General features: G+C 43.4%; 1 protein-coding gene across 17 annotated transcripts in view; it reads right to left on the bottom strand.

Moving 5' to 3' along the window:
- TACC1 (transforming acidic coiled-coil containing protein 1) overlaps window positions 1-16,856 on the bottom strand; it is a 120,195-nt gene that overhangs the window by 74,828 nt on the left and 28,511 nt on the right. For 3 of the 17 annotated variants that reach the window (XM_072776506.1, XM_072776508.1, XM_072776511.1), the window contains exon 1: window positions 14,536-14,691. The exons of 8 other annotated variants lie outside the window; for them this stretch is intronic. In XM_072776506.1, coding sequence (XP_072632607.1) covers window positions 14,536-14,612 — 77 coding nt within the window. In that variant the 5' untranslated portion in view covers window positions 14,613-14,691. Of the gene's footprint in view, window positions 1-14,535; window positions 14,692-16,856 lie in introns of those variants that run through there. 6 more of the 17 variants (XM_072776512.1, XM_072776513.1, XM_072776514.1 and 3 more) reach the window with 4 other exon arrangements.

The raw sequence follows: 16,856 nt of genomic DNA, 5'->3' as shown, positions 1-16,856 counted from the left end.
AGATGGTGCACACACAGACACACACACGGACACACATACACACAGCCCCACACATAGTCTCACACACACACAACACACACACACAGAGCCAGTCGCACATAGAAACCCACCCATACACACACCCCTCCACACAGTTCCATGCATACCACACATATATACACAACAGTATCATACACACACACACATACACACCCCACTCCTCCACATATAAGCACATACTTCATTCACACATGGTGCACACACACACATGCACACACACGGGCACACATACACACTGCCCACACAGTCATACACACACACAAGGTCATACAAACCCCTCAAACACTTCTGTCCTAACACAAGCCCCCCCCCCACTGACCATTCATACAGGGGAATAGAATCAATCAAAGAAGACAGACAATCATGAGGGGTATAAAAACAACTCCTACTTAATAGAAAAAGGCTATAAACCGGGAAAGGCCTGACAAATGAGAAACACAAGGAGAAATGTAAAAAGTGTAGGTAGGCCTAGGGAAACAGTGACTGAGAATAAGAGATACTGAAAGCACCGGTCAAGTTTGGCTTTGGTTTCATTTGGGTTTTAGTCTCTGAAGAACATTCCTCAAAAACTGGCTAAGCCACTCTTTTTTAGAAGAACTGGCATCCCGCTGAGTTGGGGCAGCACTGCAGGTCCCCTTTTCTCTCTGAATAAAACCTTCTACTATACAGATTTGCCGGCCAGGAGCTACAGCAGCCACCAGAGAACACCAGAAAGTTCTGTCACGCATTCAATCAACATATATTTTTTTAAAGAGGATTTCTTCAAGGTATGCATTTCTACAAATACAAAAAGTTACCACAAGTCCCCTTCGTGTCCAACACAGGGTGTTTATTCTGCAATTCAACCACTGCACACCAATGAACAATACACGGTGGGCAGGGGGGGAGACTTCTAGCTTCTCAGAAGCCCTCCCCACCCCCCCCCCCAAATATGCTTGGAATCTCGGAACCATGTGTTTTGGAGTGAAGAAAACACACCTGTGAGAGAGGTAGGATCCTAGCCAGCAGAAAGGTAAGTATCAAAAAAATTCAGTTTCGTCCTCCCTCATTCCCTGTTTTCCTTTCTCCAACATGCACTCTAAGCTGATGAGATGGCCCTCATTTTATCCCACCCAGCAAAGGAGCCTGCTGAAGAAACATCTCCCCTCAGACCAACCTCCCCCAAGAACTAAGCAGATGGCGGCTGGCGCCCCCTGGTGGGAGGACGGGGAACAGCGCCTCTACCCGCCAAGAAGCGGGTGAGAGCCCAGCCGCACCCCGACCTCCATCTCTCCTCCGCCACGCTGTTGTCAGCTACTTTTGAAATATGGGCACATCTCTTAGTTCTGATCTTGTCCTCAAGGGAACCTTCCAACCACCACCTCAGATATCAACTGTAAAGGTGGCCCATGTTCTTCAGAACTTGACTTGTGTTCCCAAGTGTCATCACTACAGGCCACTGGACTTGTACTAGGAACCATGGCTTCACACATGGGGAACTAGTGGATGCACAGGTGTGCGAAGGCAAAGGGGGGGATGGGGGAAGGGACTGGACTCAGAGAAATGCTTGAAAAGTGATGTCTGGCAAGTAAAATGTCAGTCATCTTTCCCACCGTGACTTCATGTCCAAACCTTCCTAGTTTTGCTTCCTCAAACCCCTATTTAAGAACAATTTTGAGGTAGCCATAGAAACATAACATCTTGCAGTTGTTAGGAAAGCAAGACCCACAGACAAAAATAATTCAGCGAAGAAATCCAGGGGAGGCATTCTATCTGCTGTGTGCAAGTGCAATATGGCATATGGGTATTTACCTACAGAATGGGCTGGACAATATTCCTCAAACATTTACTTTCCTGAAACCATGTTATCACTAGGGAAAGAGCCATAAAAACTTATTTTCCAGCAAACAGAAGTTTCTGCTGGTTTATGAGTTGTCTACGTGGCAGACCCACTCTGGAAATGACCAGTAATATTGCTGCTTCTGCTCCAACCAGGTGCATTAGACCTGAATCCCAGCTCTCCCATTTACTAGCTCTGTGGCCTTGGTTTCCTAACTTTTTCCAGGCCTCAGTTTACTTACCTGTAAAATGGAGGTAATAATATCTACTTCACGGGGTCTAGGAAAGGATTTTTTTTAAAACATTTATTTAGAGAGAGCGTGCATGAAAGCAGGGGGAAGGGCAGAGGGAGAGGGAGAGAGAGAATCTCAAGCAGACTCCCCAGTGAGCACGGAGCTCAACAGGGAGCTTGATCCCACAACCCTGAGATCATGACCTGAGCCAAAACCAAGGGCTGGGCACTCAACTGAGTCACCTAGGTGCCCTGAGTCTAGGAAAGGATTAAACAAGTTAATGCAGTGGCCTCAGGATCCCTGACACTCCTAACTTTTATATATTATATATACATGTGTGTTCATTTATTAAAAGTCTACCAATGTTTTATATTATCAAGTGATCTGTGATCCAAAGGAGTTTTAAGACCTGTTGCTCTAGAGCACAGCATCTTTATAAGATTCCTAGGGGCTCTCATCCTTACCAGTGACGTACCATGCTGTAAGGCTTTTATGGGAACATGCAGTATGAGACAAATGTGTGGGTTATATTAGAAACAGAGTTAGCCTACTTTCAGAAAATAGATATGACTCCAAAGTTTCTATGTAATACCCCTAAATTAAAGCAAGCCAAATATAATTTCTTTTGCCTACAATTGTTATTAATAGCATTTGCAGCCGGCATACCATAAGATTGGTCAGGCAAAATTGTACTATGTACAGGACAAAAAAAAAGTATATCCGCAGTAGCCTTAACAGTGAGAATTCTGAAAATGAGGAATGTCAGCGTGAGGAATTCTCTTACTCTCCAGAGTTACCAAGTCTCTACAGGTAGAAGAGCTGGAAGATAAAGGACGAGTAGAAAATAGTGGTTAATCATTTGCCATTCCTTATATAAATCCACAAGGACTTTACATCATATTACCATGAAAAATAAAGTCTAGACTGTCCAAGAAAAGTGTAAGCATGACAAAGCATGCAGATGGCCTGAGGGTATTTGAAGGCACCACTGTATCCAAACAGGAAGCTAAACTGTTTAAAATGAAATCTTCAAACGAACTGCAGAGTGACCAATGTCAGCATAAAATCTATGAAAAAAGTTCAATTATGAATACTACTTTTTCCCAAGCTCCTCATATCCCCCTTCATTCCCAAAGTCAGCTCCACTCATCTAACTCTCTGGCAAATGTCTTGCCCCCCCAAATTATAAAATGAATACTTAGATTTCAAATTTTAAAAATGCTTCTCTCTGCTCATGTAAATTCCTACATAAATAATAAATAATATTCACAGAGCTTGAACACAAGAAAGCAGTCAGTTAGTATTTGTTGAATTGATAAGAATGGAAAGAGAAAAACCAACAAGTGTTAAACAGAAGGAGAGGTATAGTAAATGGTATTTTTTTTTAAATTTTTTAAATGGTATTACAATCTGCGGGAAGAGACAGATTATTTAATGCAGGTTTTCCTCAATTTACAATGGGGTTACGTCCTGATAAATCCATTTTAAGTTGAAAATATCGAAGTCAAAAATGCATTTAATACACCTAACCTATCAAGCACCATAGTTTAGCCTAGCCAACCTTAAATGTGCTCCGAGCACTTCTATTAGCCTACAGTTGGGCAAAATCACGGAACACGAGGCCTATTTCATAACAAAGTGTTGAATATCTCCTGTGATATATCGAACACTGTACCGAAAGAAACAAAACGGTTTCCAGGGTACGGGTAGTCCACCCTCATGATCGCCTGGCTGACAGAGGGCTGTGGCTCCCCGCTGCCACCCAGCATCGCCAGAGAGGCTTGTCCTGCGTAAGGCTAGCCTGGATAAGGACCAGAACTCAAAACTCCATATTTGGTTTCTACTGAATATGTGTAGTTTTCACACCATCCTCAAGTTGAGAAATCATTAACTCAAACCCTAGTAAATCAGGGACTGTCTGTACTTTACTCCTGGAGTAACTGGCTAGCTTTTTTGGAAAAAAAAAAAAAAAAAAGTTAGAGCCTTACCTTACACTACTAATTCTAGAAATTTCAGATAGAGTAAATGACTTATCATAAAGAAAAGGAAGTCATAAAACAACTAGAAGAAAAAAGTTATCTCATCTTGGGATGAGGAAGAACTTCCCAAGCATAACCACAGAGGAAGAAAGCCTAGAGGAAAACATGATAGGTTTATTTACATTAAAAAGTAACAGAACTACTAAATGTAACATGGTATTCTGGATGGGATTCCATAACAGAAAAAGGGCTATCAGTCCAGGTTGCTTTTAATAAGTAAATGCCTATTTTGTTATATGCTGCATTTTTATTTTCAATCATCATGAATTATTTTCACGCAAAAATAATTTATATAAAAAAGAAAAAGGAGATCAGATAAAAACTAAGTAAATCTGAATAAAATATGGACTTGAGTTAATATATCAGTGACAGTTTCATTAATTGTAATAAATGGAGTGACTGGGTGGCTCAGTCAGTTAAACATCTGCTTTCAGCTCAGGTCAAGATCTCAGGGTCCTGGGATCAAGCCTTGCATCAGGCTCCCTGTTCAACAAGAAGTCAGCTTCTCCCTCTCCCTCTGCTCCTCCCCCCTGCTAGTGCTCATTCTCTCTCCTTTCCTCACTATCTCAAATAAATAAATAAAATATTTTAAAAATGTTGTAACAAATGCTATACTAATATGAGACGGTGGTAATAGGGAGACTGTGTGGCATGTATAGGAACTGAGAAGTAGGTCGGAATTTTTCTGTAAATCTAAAGCTGTTCTAAATAAAAAGTTAATTTAGAAAATACCTCCCCCTTGGGGTGCCTGGGTGGCTCCATTGTTTAAGTGTCAGACTCTAGGTTTTTGGCTCAGATGATGATCTCACGGTGGTGAGATCCAGCCCTGCATCAGGCTCTGTGCTCAGCAGGTAGTCTGCTTGAGATTCTCTCCCTGTACCCCACCCCCCTCTCAAATAAACAAATCTTTAAAAAATACCTCCTCCCTCAAAACAACAAAAAAAATGGTAAATAAGGGTTATTAGATTTGTGTGATACAATAGCAAGGCATATAGGTCTCTGGGTTCAGGCTGTCTAGGTTTAAATATCAATTTTGTCACTCATTGGCTGTGAGGTCTTGGGCAAGTTGTTTAATTTCTCTGTGTCCATTTCCTCATGTATAAAATAGGAATTTAAAATTGTACCTACTCTATAGGCCTATTTTGAAAATCATGTAAGTTAATGTGTATGTAAGACATCAACATTTTCCTAGCACATAGTGAGCACTCAATAGATGTTAGCTGGCCTTATCATTTAGAGAACCCTCACAAATAAATATGAAAAAATTAATATTTCAGTACAAATTAGCAAACAAATAAATAAAAAATTACAGTTGGCTAATAACATATGGAGAAAAGTTCACTCTCACTGATAATGGACACAAAAATTAAATCAAGATTATATATTTTTTTCTTACTAAACTGGCAAAGATTCAAAATGATAGTGCTCAGCATTGGAAAGGATGCTATACTGCTGGTACATGAAAATAATGTGCAATCTCAGTATAATGATACAGAGAAATGTTAATAACATTAAGTCAAAAAATCAGAATGTACAACATGGTATAACTCCTCTTTTGAAAAATATATTGGAAAAAAAAAGACAGTAATAAAATGTACCAAGATACTAATAGTCATCTCTGGGTAAAAAGATTATGAATGATTTATTTTCTTTATATTTTTCTGGGTTTTCTAAATTTTCAAATTTTTATATACTTTATGATTATAAAAGGGATTATATGCTTCTCATAGAAAATTTGGAAAATCAGGGGCTCCTGGGTGGCTCAGTGGTTGAGCGTTTCCTTTTGGCTCAGATCGTGATCCCCGGGTCCTGGGTTCGAGTCCCACACTGGCTCCCCACAAGGAACCTGCTTCTCCCTCTACTTGTCTCTGCCTCTCTCTGTGTCTATCATGAATAAATAAATAAAATCTTTAAAAAAAAAAAAGAAAATCAGAAAAATAGAAATGTTTACATATGCTACTGAAGAGCTAATAAACAAAAATGAAGACAAGGTAAGAGGTTGAAAGAGTAAACTCTAGTCCCCTGGATGTGCTGCCTAGGGTAGACAGGGAGGTGCTGGGGAGAATCATAGGAAGTTGTGGTTTACTGGAATCCCCACCATTTGGTTGAGGTACTCTGCAAGAATACTTCTCCTCAGTTTCGTTCAGGGCTGCCACAGTGGCTTGGCCAATCCCTCAGCTGAAAACTTCCTTAAATTAAGTCCAAATTCCCACATAGCCACAAAGACCTCACCACCCAGACTTTATCCACTTCTCCATACTCACTGCTTCCCAATCCCATCAGTCCATCCCACATCCACCTCACCCCCAAATCCTTACCACTCCCCCCACCCCATATGGCAAACTCCTGACACCAGGGGGCCATGCTTCACACAGGCTTTCCTTTCACCTGGACATCCCTTTCCTGACCCCCCTCACCTGGCAACTCATTCCTCCTTCAGGACTCCTTCCAGGATTAGTCTCTTCTCTGAGAACAGGTGGGCTCCCTGATGCTCACCTCTCAGGACCCCTGACCCTCACAGTGATTTCATTCTCGTGCCTGCCTCTCTGGGACTCCTGTCCACATCTAGGTCCTCTTTATTTTTTTTTAAGATTTTATTTATTTATTCATGAGAGACACACATAGAGAGAGGCAGAGACACAGGCAGAGGCAGAAGCAGGCTCCATGCAGGGAGCCTGACATGGGACTCGATCCCAGGTCTCCAGGATCATGCCCTGGGCTGAAGGCAGGTGCTAAACCGCTGAGCCACCCGGGCTGCCCACATCTAGGTCCTCTTTAGATACTTGGTTCCTGAGTCTCTGGGTCAGGGCAGGTTCTCAGCAGATCTCTTGGGGTGAAAAATCTGCCTGGAGGTGAGGAAGCAGAGAGGGCTGAGAAGGAGAATTTCTGGGGTATACTATCACTTGAAGGCAGTCTAGCATCCTCTCATGTAAGACTGGCTGACTTAACACACACACACATATACAAATCCCACCTCAAGAAACCCCAAATAGCCAAAACAGTCTTGAAAAAAAATTTTAAGGACTCCTACTTCCTGATTCAAACTTAGTACAAAGTTGCAGTAACCTAAACAGTGTGGTACTAGCATAAGGATAGACATATAGAACAGAACAGAGAGCCCAGAAACAAAACCATTCAGTGGGGAAAGGATCATCTTTTCAACAAATGGTGCCAGAAAAACTGGACACACATGCAAAAGAAGGAAGGAGCCCTGACCTTACACCAGATGCAAAACTTACTCTCAAAATGGATACAAGACCTAAACTTAAGAGCTAAAACTATAAAACTCCTAGATAAGACATAAGGCAAAATCTTCACAACATGGGTCCCACAATAACTTCTTAAATATGACACCAAAAGCACCAGCAATACAAGGAAGAGTGGATAAACTGGACTTTATCAAAATTAAGTACTTTCATGCATCAAAGGATACTATCAACATAGTGAAAAGGTAACCCACGGAATGGGAGAAAATATTCAAAACCACATATCTGATAAAGGATTAATATCCAGGATAACTAAAGGACACCTGTAACTCAACAGCAAAACAACTAAATTCAAAACTGGGCAAAGGACTTGAATAGGCATTTCTCCAAAGGAGATATACAAATGGTTGATAAGCACATGAAAGGACAATCAACATCATTGATCACTAGGGAAATGCAAATCAAAACAAAATGAGATGCCATTTCACACCTGGTAGGCTAGATAGTAATAAAAAAAGAAGCAAAAAATATGTTGGAAAGATGTGGAGAAACTGGAACCTCATGCATTGCTGGTGGGAATGTAAAATAGTGAAGTCCTGGGGAAAACCATTGAGTGGTTCCTCAAAAAGTTAAACATAGAGTTACCATAAGACCCAGTAATTCTGCTCCTGGGCATATACCCAAAAGAACTGAAAGTAGAGACTCAAACAGGTATGTGCACACTAACCTGCATAGCAGAATTATTCACAATAGCCAAAAGGTGAAGGGAACCCAAGTGCCCATCAACAGACAAACAGACAAATTGAATAGGGTGTGTACATACACTGGAATCATACCCAGCCATAAAAAGGAACGAATTTCTGATACATGCTACAAAAGGGATGAACCTTGAGGGCATGATGCTAAGTTATATAAGCCAGACATCAAAGAGCAAATATTGTATGCTTCTAGTTACAGGAGGGACCTAGAATCAGTGGATAGAGACAGAATAAAGGTCACCAGGGGCTAGCAGTGGGAAGGATGAGGAATTATTGCCTAATGGGTACAGAGTTTCTGTTTGGGATGCCAAAAAAGTCCTGGAAATGGATATTTGTGATGGTCACACATCATTGTGAATGTACTTAATCCCACTTCATTTTAAGTGTACACTTAAAAATTATTTAAATGGTGAATTTTATGTTATGTGCAGTTACCACAAGAAAAACAAAAAATCCCCCAATAGCATGAGTGAGCTTCATCAGAAGATGGGCTGCCATGTTCTGTGGCTATTTGGATGCACCAGGTTCATTTCCTGACCCTTGGGTTAACAAATTCACACACCCTGCAGCCCACTCTGCCTATAGACCAACTGAGACATTAGATAATCTACTTTGTTAGCTCAGGACACCAGCAGCCATGCTCTGCCTTTTGTCCTTTTCTCTTCTTGATTTTTAAAGATTTGTTTATTTTACTTTAGAGAGAGAGAACACATGGGTGCAGGAGGAGGGGCAGAGGGAGAGAACTTTCAAGCAAACTCCTGGCTTTGCTCAGAGTTCAACCCAGGGCTGGATCCCCAACACCATTACCTGAGTTGAAATCAAGAGTCAGACACTCAACCGACTGAGCCACCCAGGAGCCTCTTCCTTCTTGAATTTTTAAAAAACATTTATTTATTTATTTATTTATTTATTTATTTATTTATTTATTTATTTATTTATTTATTTAAGAAAGAGATTGTATGGGGGGGAGAGCATGAGAAAGGGGAGGATTATGGGGATCCCTGGATGGCTCAGTGGTTTAGTGCCTGCCTTCAACCGGGGGCGTGATCCTGGAGGCCCAGGATCAAGTTCCACATCAGGCTCCCTGCATAGAGCCTGCTTCCCTCTCTGCCTATGTCTCTGCCTTTCTCTCTCTCTGTGCCTCTCATGAATAAATAAATAAAATCTTAAAAAAAAAATTTTTTTTTTAAAGGAGAGGATCAGAGGGAGAAGTAGACTCCCACTGAGCACGGAGCCCAACTTAGGGCTTGATCCCAGGACTCCAGGATCATGACCTGAGCCAAACAAAGGTAGATCTTAACTGCTTAACTGACGGAGCCACCAGGGCACCCCTCTCCTTGATTTTTAATACTGAAACATGTACCAGCTGGGAGAAGCTGTGGGGTGGAAGTAGGGGTAGGGCACAGTTGGTCACTGAATCAAAAAGAGTAAAGAAATCATGGAACAAAACTATACCTGAACCTCCTTAGAGTTTCGACCCTTGATAGAGCAACTATTTTACCTTTTAATGACTCAGAGAAGAATTTTTCTTCCCTTAATTAGCCCTTTCTACCATCTGAACTACCCTCATGGCTGAGAAGTTGTGATAACGAAATTCAACATATACACACAAATAATCCTCTTGTCTTACAATTCAAACCATTTTCTTTTTGTGCCGGCCTCACCAGAGATAGAGCCATTTAAACAGGCATTTAAAAAACTTCTGTAGCAACTGGGAACTTAAAATGTTTTTAATGACAATAAAAATTGCAATGGGTTTCAGAAATATTATTCCCCAAATTAACATGTTTTGAGTAATATTTTCCTGTCTAAAACCTCAAAGCCGGGATCCCTGGGTGGCGCAGCGGTTTAGCGCCTGTCTTTGGCCCAGGGCGCGATCCTGGAGACCCAGATCGAGTCCCACGTCGGGCTCCCGGTGCATGGAGCCTGCTTCTCCCTCTGCCTATGTCTCTGCCCCTCTCTCTCTCTCTCTCTCTCTCTCTCTCTCTCTCTGTGTGTGGCTATCATAAATAAAAAATAAAAAATAAATTAAAAAAAAATAAAACCTCAAAGCCAGTGCTTCCTTTTCAGGTCAGGGACATCTGTCCTGCAGTGACGTGCCCAACAAGTGGCACTTGAGTTTAATGGTTGCTGATTTTGCAGTTCACTAGAACCTTGTAGAACCTGTATCTAATCTACATGATCAGAAAGGTGCACAGCAAAAACACTTAAGACCTCAAACTCCTCCCAACTTTGCACTGTCCTATTCCATTATGATACATTCCAAATGCAAACAAAGTTTGGTCTAGAAATTTAATAGAAATTGACAGCAGGTGCATATCTTGCATTCCAGGCAGACAAGCTCAACAAGCAGTAGATGAATTAGTTACACACCACTTTCCCTAAAAACTAATAGGCTCTGTTTATGCCATTTTTCAAATTTTTCCACAAATTATTTATTGCTCTTAGAAAACCCACCCTGGCCACATTGCCAAAACTAATCACCTAAGGAATCAGTGATTTCAAACATTTCACCAAACTGCCATGGTCTCAAACACATGTTCGTCCTCTTGAGAGTGCATCTTTCTGGAAAATGTAAATTAACTAAGGAAAAGAAAACTAACTCAACAAAGTTATTGCCTTGCTTCTTCTTTATGAGGCCTTGATGAATTAGGGAACCTTCCCTTCAGAAAAGACTCTACCTTTTTCAAAAATATACATCCCAAAGAACCTGGCATAGCATCTGGTTTATATGCACATGTAAAGGTACTTATAATAACTCAGGTATTGAGCCATCAGTAAGTACCAGGCCCTGCACTTCAAAAAGTAATTATGATTATTGCCATTTATTATTTTTTTAAAGATTCATTTGAGAGAGAGCATATGTGTACATGCAAGTGGGATGGTGGGGGCAGTGCAGGAGGAAAGAATCTCAAGCCGACCCCCCACTGAGCACAGAGCCAGACTGAGGGCTCTATTTCATGACTCTGAGATCCCGACCTGAGCTGAAATCAAGAGTGGATCCTCAACCAACTGAGCTACCCAGGCACCCCCACGATTACTGCCATTTCAAAGATGTAGAAATTTTGCCCAACAGAGGAATTAAGTGATTCTTTTCTAAGGCTTCCTAAAGGAAGTCAGTAAACTCTCTAGCTGGAATTCCAATCCAGGTCTGCCTCACTCTTCAGCTTCTGTTCCTAATCACCATAGTGTGCAGCCTCCCTGAATAAATGAAGTGAAATTTCCCCTAATTTTTTTTTTTTACCAAAGCCAGCAATTTTGTTTCCTTGGGTTTGAGTAAGGCAGACAGCTACAATTTTCAATACTGATGAGCATTATCTTAAAATTGGGCATTTCTTCAGCCAGACTGTGCACAGGGACTGAGAAAAAAAACAAAACAAAACAGATATTTCTTTTCATGTACTTCCATACTTCTTTATATTTCACAATAGAGCTCTGCTACAAGAGATTTATCTGGTTAATTTTAGGGCTTGATTAAATTATTCTGAAATATAAATTGTGAACATCCTGAAACATAATTTCTCCCTCAAAAGACAAATGCCATAGTAATGTGTTCCTTGTGAGCTTTTCATGTATTTATTTTTTTGGAAAGGAACAATAGATTTTGAAAATGCAACTGAAAAGGCTTGAGTAGAACTTCCTTGAGGTCAGTGTTATCCACGATAGCCATATGTCCGGCAGGAAATCTGTGGCCGGGTGACATTAACAACGAATCCCCCACTTTCTCAGACCCTGGAGAGACTTGTGGCTTGTACATCTAAAAAGGCAGGGCTTGGATAAAGGATATACTTTTAGCTTTTCATATTACAGGTGTGGAATCTCTTATTTCTAGTCTTTGACCTAGTGCACACCAAGTGGTTTGTAGGGTTGACTCCTTAAGCAGAGTCTGCACACTCTGAGACCAAATAATCCTATTGTTGCCTACATGAGTTTATGTGCTTCTTAATGTATTCAACTGAGTAGGGAAGGGCACACCTGGGCTGTATTTCCAGGTGAAGATCAAAGATGGGCTTTTATGCTGATCATACTTAGGCCAGCTTTGCTAAATATCTAAGGTACATGTAAGAACCTCATTGAAAGAGAGATCCTCTATCTACTGCCATGCCATTGGAAAATTTAACAATTGGGAATCAAATTCCTCACCCTAACAAGTGAACCATACATGGAAGCACTGCGTTCTGCATGTTACTAGTGAATGATTCTAATATTTACTTTCAAATTACACAGTAAACCCTGCCACGTGTTCACAAAGATTAGTCAACTTTTATCCTTGGCTAAAACAATATATTGCTCAGAGACATATTATATCACTATTAACTTATTTTTTCATATACACCTGATCTTATGTCACCTTCAGAACAGCCTATGAAATGGACATGGTTTTCATTCCCACTTTACAAATAAGGAAATAAATACAGAGAGGTTAAGGAACAGACTAAAGATCTCCAGCTGTTAAGGAGCAGAGCCTAGAAGTAAACCCAAAGCTCTGTGCTTCTAAAACACTTAACTTCATCTCAATGTTACACTGCTTCTCATATTTGTTTCTTTATTTTTTAAAAGATTTTATTTATTTATTCATGAGAGACACAGGGAGAGAGAGAGAGGCAGAGGCACAGGTAGAGGAAGAAGCAGGCTTCCTGCGAGGAGCCCAGTGTGGGACACGATCCCGGATCCCGGGATCACGCCCTGAGCCACCTAGGTGTCCCTCATATTTGTTTTTTTTTTTTTTAAGATTTTATTTATTTATTCGTGAGAGATAGAGACAGAGAGAGAGAGAGAGAGAGAGAGGCAGAGACACCGGCAGAGGGAGGAGCAGGCTCCATGCAGGGAGCCCAATGAGGGACTCGATCCCAGGTCTCCAGAATCATGCCCTGGGCTGAAGGTGGCGCTAAACCGCTGAGCCACCCGGGCTGCCCCCCTATTTGTTTTTTAAAAGGTTAAATCAACTTTGGCAATTTCCTCTTAGTAGATTCTAAGCATTGCTAATTCAGATTTCTCCCTTATGCAGGAAGAATTAAAGAAAAAAAAAAATGTGGGATGAATTCTGCCGGCTGAGACAAAAGTTAGCTTCCCGTAATAGCCCCAGCTCTCCTGTGGGAGGCAGCTGCAGCAAGCGACCTGGAGTCTATACACCTTCTGGCAGTGTGACCTTGGGCAAGTCACTTAATCTCTCTGTCCTTCAGTTTTCTCATCAGGAACATGAGGGCAATAATAGAAACCGGATGTTCTTGGGGATTAGAGTATTTTAAAAAGTGTTTTGCACATTTTATATGCTGTATGAGCTATCCAAGTGATTAATAAGCTTCCTGATCTAAGTTTAGTGATCATACATAAACATCAGGAGGCATAACTAACATGTCTATCATTTGGAAATTCAGAAAGCTACTTTGCCTTGAAAAGATGATCAACCACCACCCCCCGCCCCCCACCATGGCCAGGCTGCTCTATGTGAAGCCTAAGTGTCTAATTCTCAAATGAATTAGCTTTGTCATTGGCCGACTTAAAATACAGTATGAATTCCTTAACATTACCTCACCTCCAAGATCTACACACGCTCTAAAACTATTTTAAACTAAAAGCTTAACGACTGGGACGCCTGAGTGGCTCAGCGGTTGAGCTGCCTTCCGCTCAGGACGAGATCCCGGGGTCCTGGGATCAAGTCCCGCATCAGGCTCCCTTCTCCCTCTGCCTGTGTCTCTGCCTCTCTCTCTCTCTCTCTCATGAGTAAACAAAATCTTTAAAATAAAAGCTTAACAACCATTTGTGTTCTCAAGTAGTTCTTCACGCATTCTCTCTGGAGAGAAGCATGGCCCCCTTTCCAACCCTGCAACTAACTTGCTTTAAACTACGTTCTCTAAAAATGTTTCTTCGCAGTTTGCATTTCAGTTACAGGGTGTCCCCGATTGTTGCTGTCCCAGAACAAAAGCCTAATTGCTGCTGCTACAATACAGCCCTTTCTGTGAGATCATCACGAAGCCCTCGGAGCAAACAAGAGAGGGAGTTCTTAGGAACAGCAAGCGCTGCATCCAAATTCCTGCACTCCGAAGGCCAACACGAGCCCAATTATCTGAGACTCGAGCTCCTCTCTTGTATCTACCTCCCCTGCACACAGCTGTCTCGCGAATACGTCCGAGCCCTTGAGGACACGTGTGTTTTCCCGCGTGGACGAGTTCGGGAAAACTCGGGGTCCCCTTCTCCCACCCGCGCAGCGCGAACAGGCAGGCGCCGGGCAGCGGCCCCGCCTGGGCGCGACCTGGGCGGTGGGGTCGCGGCGGGGCGCCCCGGAGCCCCAGCAGGGCCAGGCTCGCGGCGGGACGTGCCGCCAGGCCCACCCCGGCGCCCCGGCGCCCCGGCCCCGCGGAAGGGAACCCCACCTCCGCAGCGCCCCCGGGCCGGCGCGCCAACCCCCGAACGGCGGCCCCGGGGAGGGCTCGGGACTCACGCGCTGTCTCGGGCTGTCGGGGGCCTGTCCCCCGCCGGCTCCCGGCCCCGCGGGCTCTGAGAGTGCGAGCCTCCCATGGCTCGGAGCTCCGCGCGCGCCGCTGCTCCCGGACCCTGGGCCGGGAGGAGGCGGCGGGCGGGGGAGGAAGGGTGGGGCGGAGGGGCGGGCGGCTGTCGCGGGGAGCCGGCCTCGGGTCCCGGCCGCCGGGAAAGCCGGCGAAAGGGCGTTGCTCCCGACGCCGCCAACCCCGCCGCCAATTGCAGGGCTCGGCGTGCGCCGCGGCCGGCGGGGGGTGGGGGGTGGCGGGTCTCCAGCCGGGAGACGCAGAGCGCCCCGCTCCCGCGGAGTCGGGGCCCCGGGCCGCCGCCCCCGCCCCCGCCCCGGAAGCCCCTCGGCGGCGGAAGAAAACAGGTGAAGCGGCCGGGAGGCCCGCGCGCACCCCGGGGGCCCCGCGGACCCGGAGCTGCCGCCGTCTGCGCCCGGGGAGCCCCCGCTCGAGGCCAGAAGGGGAGCGGCTCTGCAGGGAAGCACCGGTAGGGGGCGCTGTGTGCGTCGGGATCCCGAGACCCAGGCTGCCCTTCCCAGCGGCCTCCCCAGCACGGCTTCTCCTGGGAGGGAGGCCAGGGCTGAACTGTGGAGAAAAGTGCGTTAATCCCGGTTCTGCCCCCCACTCGCTGGGACAAATTACTTCTCCCTCTGCGAGTCTAATTTTCTTCATCTGGAAAAATGAGGTAGTATGTTCATTTTTACCTCCAGTGTCCCTTCTGGTTCTGACATTGAGTTCCAAACTCTGTCTTAGGGAAAAATGCACCCTATCCCTCCTATTGCACCTGTGATCCACCTAATGATACACCTAATAACTCCCTTTGCAGAATATTTCATGCCCTTGCTCACCTGTTCCCATCTCCTGCATCGCTCCTCTGCAACCTACCTTTCATCCCAGCGTTTTGTTTTGTTTCCAGGCCCCCCTTCTAGAACACTATCCAGCATCCTGATAGTACATCCTTTTTTCTTATTGCCTGTCTCTTTCATTAGAATGTAAACTCTGCAAAGACGGGAATTTGTTTTGTTTTCCCGTTCCCCCAACACTACTTGGTGCATAGTGGACACTAACAATTGTCAATAAACGCATTTATCCTACCCCCATGTTACCGTTTTCCTCCCCAGTCTTCCCACACCATGTGTTAATTCCTCTAACTTAGCAATCTTACTTTGAAATTATTTCTTTACTTGTCTGTCTTTCCACTAGAATATGAGTTCTATAATCATGAGAACACTTTCTTATCTCTATATACAACCTTAGTGCCTGTATCCTGCCTTATATACAGTATTTGCTGAATGAATGAATGAATGAATGAGCCTGTGGCAAAGCACACAGAATGGTGTTCAACATTAACTTCGTTCTTGACTTGAAGCTTTAGGCAATAATGATGTATGTGCCTACATTTCAATGTTCCCAGAAAGGGTCAGGAAATTCATAATAGAGACTTCTGTTTACAAAGGATCTTTTTATGTCAAATTTTGACTTCCTGTTTATACATTATCTTCACTCTACCATAGCTAGAGAGTTCCTAGGGTAGGGAATGCTGCCACATTGTAGGCATATACAAGCAGAACATTTGGACATGGGAAAATAAACATTAATTAGTAAAAGTGTAGTGAGACTGGGAATTGAGGTTGTGTGGGAAGGATTTCAAATAGCTCAAGAAAAGTTGACTCTTGGCCGAAGATTTTTTAAAAGCTCACATTCTTCACACATTCTGTCTGAAATACTTTGGCAATGTGATTGAAGTGCCATTGATAATGCAAACATAAGCCTGCCGGAGCTGTGGTCCCTTTGAGAGGAATACTCGGCCTCTTCTCATGAAAAAATCTTAATTCCCAGTGGATCATTCCAAGGGAAAAATGGGAGGGTAAGCAATAGGAGAGGAGGAAAAGGAGGAGAAAATTTTAGAAAATTTAGACAAGATGGACTATTGGGAAAGTTTTATTATTATTAGTGGAGAAAGGCACAGGGTAACATCACTTAAATTGTTTAAAAGAAAAGGAAGAGAGTAAAGCCCACACCTTATAGTGATGCAGAGAAATCAAGGTAATGAGGAGAAAAAAGAGTTTGCAAAATAATGTGAAAGTTTGTACCTAGGGGGCCAAAGAGCATCTCTGCATAGATGCTTGTGTTTACTTATTTTGCTGCCTTGGCTGCTACAGAGACATGGGTGGCTGGGGAGTGAAGACAGTGAAGGAGAAGTCTTATCTTTGGAAAGTCAACATATGAGGGCTTTTCAGAGAAAATGCCCAAGATAGACCGGAGAGACCCAAAC

This window comes from Canis lupus, chromosome 15 (assembly GCF_048164855.1).
Source record: "Canis lupus baileyi chromosome 15, mCanLup2.hap1, whole genome shotgun sequence".
Taxonomy (NCBI): Eukaryota; Metazoa; Chordata; class Mammalia; order Carnivora; family Canidae; genus Canis; species Canis lupus.
This window is presented reverse-complemented; position numbering and strand designations above follow the sequence as displayed.